The sequence below is a fragment of the Corvus brachyrhynchos genome, unplaced genomic scaffold (genome assembly GCF_000691975.1).
Source record: "Corvus brachyrhynchos isolate BGI_N302 unplaced genomic scaffold, ASM69197v1 scaffold3, whole genome shotgun sequence".
In the NCBI taxonomy this organism is placed as follows: Eukaryota; Metazoa; Chordata; class Aves; order Passeriformes; family Corvidae; genus Corvus; species Corvus brachyrhynchos.
The window spans coordinates 6954028-6958747 of NW_008237619.1; the positions used below are offsets into that span (position 1 = coordinate 6954028).

Below are 4720 nucleotides of genomic sequence, written 5' to 3' on the forward strand. Positions count from 1 at the left end.
TGCCACAGCTACTCACTTGACCACAGCACCTCAGCCATAAGCTTGAGCACTGAATTCATGATAAGCAGTTTGGTTGTCTGCTCTACCCCAGCCATGGAGGGGAAGAGCTTGAGTGGGTAAGGCAGATATTGTGGTAGTCAACTACTAGGACACTGCACATGTTAGTTCCCTCTGAAATGAGTGCTGTGATGAGAATCTTGTTGCATTAAGAGAGGTATAGCAGGACTGAGCAACTCTGGGGTAGAAGTACCATATTGATTTCAACAAGTTCAGTTCTGCTGAACTCCCTTCTCTCCAAGTATTTCACAAGAGGCCTATTTTGCTTGCCAGAATCCTTAGTTGCCTCCTCTTCTCAGGTGCTGTGGAAAGCCTGTGTTCAGAGAATTTTGATGCACTCAAGAGTTACGGTTTTCATATTGTGTAAACTTTGACCCAAGTATAGCAAGGGTGTTTCAAAAATATTCCTCTTAGACACCATAAAAATTTCACATTCAAAGGGGGCTGTGCAGCTTGTAAATAATGACTTCTCCTGGCCACATTTACATCCTCAGAGGTTGTGAATTACTCCTAAGTACTTCTGAACTCAGACTGAAAATGTCTAATGCAGTTTTTATACCATGGGCATATATTTATTCTGTCTGAAAGAACGCTTATGTGATTCTCATGATGGTGCTTATGTGATTCTCTACTGGCCACTAAGAAATTTTAACTTCACAACATCCTGTTTGTAGAGACAACACTATTTAACTAACAGGGAAGGGAGGCACACCTAAATTGTTTGGGTTCACATATGAAATTTGCAAGCAAAAAGAAACTGGACTCTGCTCATCTCTTAAATTTCAAGCTGGTTTCCTACTTTCCTGCCCAGTCTTCCTAAGAGATACTAAAATTCCTGTTGCAGACAAACTGGCTGTCCAGCTCTCAGGGCCTGTACTGCAGTTTAAATGCGCCAAGTGCAGTACATGAGCAGGTTCAATGAAAAGCTTGTAACAATCCGGTCTTACATGAGACTCTGACAACTTGGGATGAAAATTAATGAATGTTTGCATACATATATAGGCCAACCCTGCTTTGACCTAAATTAGTTTTGTTGCTAAACATTTCAGACTCTGGATTGTACTAAACAAAGGCTGAACTAGTGGTTAAAAAGGGCTATATATAAAATAGCTACGGAAGCATGTCCCAGTTTTGCAAAAACTAACTGCTGGCAGAAAGTTGCCATATTGTTTAGTCACATCAGGAGTAGTAAAGCTGAAAGCTTGGATGGCAGCTGTTAAAATACCTTCCTTACAGGGAGCATAACTGAGTAAGTACTGAATGATTAGATATAACCATCCTTGTCTAAGTTAGTGGCATGCTGCTCTAGTGGTTTCAGAGGGTCTACGGAAAGTATTCTTTCTCAGGGAAGGACAGAATTTGTCTCCTTGTCTTTGGGCATACAGTGGCTGTAGAGATATAGGCAGATAATGCATGAATTAAAAGCATAAGGTAATGAAGTGCCTAACTACACTGGTGGTGGTAGAAGAGTATCAAAATAATTTCATGCTTATAACCTGAGACAGCAAAGCAAGCTCTCTCATAAGGCTGTTGATCAGGCATTTTGTGTCTGTAACACAGGGATGATTATACAGAACTTCCTTTCTAGCACTTCACAATCCCTAATCCAAGTCTGTAAAATCAGGTTACACCATGCAGTCCATATTTAGGTGTATTACTTACACAGCTTGAGATGGTAGGAAAAGCACAGGTCATTTAGGGATTGATGGAACCACCTTCATTAGGGTGATTTCTAATGAATGTCCTTCATTAGGAAGCTCTGTTTCTGAATCCAGATAATAAAATCCTGTACAACTTTACAAGCATTGCCTGTAGGATCCCTGATGTCTCCTTGCATGACACCCTGTTCAGAAACTTCCACTCCACCCTCTTGGCCCGGCTTAGCACATGGGTTTCAAGGAGCTCACAGCCTGTCTGTGATCCCTCCCAATCACCTTCTCTTTGCCTCCTGCAGGGAACTGCATGAGCGAGTTCATGGGGCTCATCAAAGGCCACTATGAAGCAAAGGAGGAAGGTTTCCAGCCAGGAGGCGGCAGCTTGCACAGCATGATGACCCCTCATGGGCCGGATGCTGACTGCTTTGAGAAGGCGAGCAAAGCCAAGCTGGAGCCGGAGCGGGTTGCAGACGGGACCATGGTAAGGAGCCAAGGGAGGCTGGAGTACAGCATGGCATAGTGCCCACTTTTAAACTACAGCCTAGTACTGTAGCTTCTTGCTGGCAAGTTGGAAAAGTACTTGGACCCAATGGCTGCAGCATCCACCTCCCTCACCAATGAGCACTGTTCAGCTCCCAGGAGCTCCCCTGGAGACATTTGATGCCAGGCAGCTTTGATCATCTCCCATCATAAACTGCTGCCTCTCAGGAAGCTGAGAATTTAATTTTGTCTTAGCCTGTGGGCAAAGAAGCAAATGCCTTGACTGTCCTCCTGTCTCTACCCCCTAAAATCTAATGACGATCATCAACAGACCTTTAACTAGAGCTTTTGGAACAACCTGGCTTTCCTGGGCATGCAGGGAGTCCAGTCCTGAGACTGGACTAATACCAGCATTGCACTGCCAGATCTGAATAGCATTCTCCCTGAGTTGGTCAGGCTGAAGACAGAACCTGGAAGTACTGGACTATGTATACAAATGCTGTTTGTGGTAGAGCAGACACCTTGCCTGGATTTAAATTTTCCCTCTTTTACCCTAACCTACCTTTTCTCTTCCCAACAGGCCTTCATGTTTGAATCATCCCTCAGCCTTGCCGTCACCAAATGGGGCCTCCAGACCTCCAATCGCCTAGATAAAAACTACTACAAGTGCTGGGAACCTCTGAAAAGCCACTTTAACCCTAGATGCAAGTAAAGAGAAGTGCTTGCTGTTTGTAACACGTGAGAGAAGGCAGGGAAGTCCAGCATACCTATGTGTGATGGCAGTTGACTCGAGCAGTGCAGAATGCTCTAGCACAGAACGGCACTTCCACCAGCCACTGAGCCACGAAAATGATCATCCCTAAGGAACATGGGAACGCAACAAAACCCATCATTATTCTTAACTTTCAAGTATCCAATTAAAGCTTTCCTGGTGACATGTTGAAGCTGAAGTACTTGTGTGGCTCTCACATGTAGCCTGGTGTGAAAGCTGCACCTTGTGTGGGCACGAGGTGACAGCCAGCTCCCGTTCACAGGGCCTCCTGAAAATACAACCTAATGTGTATTTCGAAGGGAGAAGCAAAGGATTGACAAAGCACTGTATGCTGTCTGTATGGGAAGAGCTTTATAAACAGAGCTGAAGGCTCTACCAGGCCTAAGCTCACTATCAGAGCAAGCCACTTCAACCTGCTCATCCATGGAGGGTTGCCAAAGAAAGACCTGGTTGTCAGAAAAGTAGACCACAAATGAAAAAAGGTTGGAGAATCCAAAGCACTTCACTGCTAAGTAAGAGAAAGTTTCTCTTCCATGCTATGGCCATCCTGCAATACTGACTTGTTTGTCAGCACTTGACAAATTCTCTCCTTAGCTCTGTGCTAATCCGCAGCATAGCAAATGTGGAGGGCTTCTATAGCCAGTCCAAGCATTTGTTCCTGGGAAGGTACCTGGAAAAAAGCTCAGCTGCAGACAACATGGAGGACCTCAACATTGATTGGAGTATGCAAACCTCACCCCCAGCTGGTGAATTCCACAGGGTAGAGGCAGCAAACAAAGCCCCAAGTATAGTGGGAACCAGGAGCACAGCCAGGCACCCCACACTTCAGGCTAAAGCACTCAAGTACAGACTTTAGCACATACCCACATGGAAGTTTCTAAACTCAGTGCCACCAGACACAGTATCAGTCAGTTACATCCATCATCAGTTTTGATTGCACCAGGTCCTTGGGGGAAAAAAAAGCATCAACTTTGAGCAAAGTATTATAAAATCTACACGGAGATGTTTACTCTAAAACAGCCAATTCAGAGAAGGACGTTTGGGAGAATCAATTTGCCAGAGAAGCTGATTTAATCAGTGATCCAGGGATAAATGAGGTCTAAATGTTTCACAGGCAGAGGAGAAAAGCTTGTTTTCTGTTTGGGACCTAAATTATCATCCAGTGACCTGAAGGCTTGAATTTCTCTTATACAGACACATCACCAAAGCATATATGTGTGGTAACACATTATTAGTCAAGGGTAAAATTCCATAAGGCACATTCACCCTCCAACCTTCACTCTAAGTACCTGATTGGAAACTTCTCTTTCCTTCCTCACTGCACCCAGAACCACTGCCTCAAACACCAACCCCACCTCCAGCAGCATGGCACGCTCATTCCTAACAAGAAAACAGCTTGGAGAGTTCTGGAAATAACAAGAGAGAAAAGTAGGGCAGCCTTTTCCCCAAGCACCATGCTCAAACCTGCAGGGATGTAGCATCAGACTCTGGGCTGGAAAAGAAAGGGCTGTGGCAGGCGCCGCAAGCATCAATCCAAGGTTGGCCTAAAAGACCAGAGGCGCTGTGCTCATCCACAACCCATCCCGAAGCATTTGCTCAGCTGGCCTGAAACAAATAGAGCTGCAAGGGAGAATTTACATGTGTGGCAACTCAAGTTCCAATTAGCTGAGGAAATGGGTCCTGGGAGATCAAATTAGTTTGTGGCAGCAAGAATAGTTAATTTAGCATGCTCTGACAAGCAATTATTTCTTTCCCT

At 44.8% G+C, this 4720-nt stretch overlaps 1 protein-coding gene across 1 annotated transcript in view; it reads left to right on the forward strand.

The window, feature by feature from the left end:
* HGD (homogentisate 1,2-dioxygenase) overlaps positions 1-3142 on the forward strand; it is a 24026-nt gene extending 20884 nt beyond the window's left edge. Inside the window, exons 13-14 of the mRNA XM_008631733.2 lie at positions 2012-2193; positions 2773-3142. Coding sequence (XP_008629955.2) covers positions 2012-2193; positions 2773-2904 — 314 coding nt within the window. The 3' untranslated portion in view covers positions 2905-3142. The remainder of the gene's footprint in view (positions 1-2011; positions 2194-2772) is intronic.
* The last annotated feature ends 1578 nt before the right edge of the window (positions 3143-4720 follow it).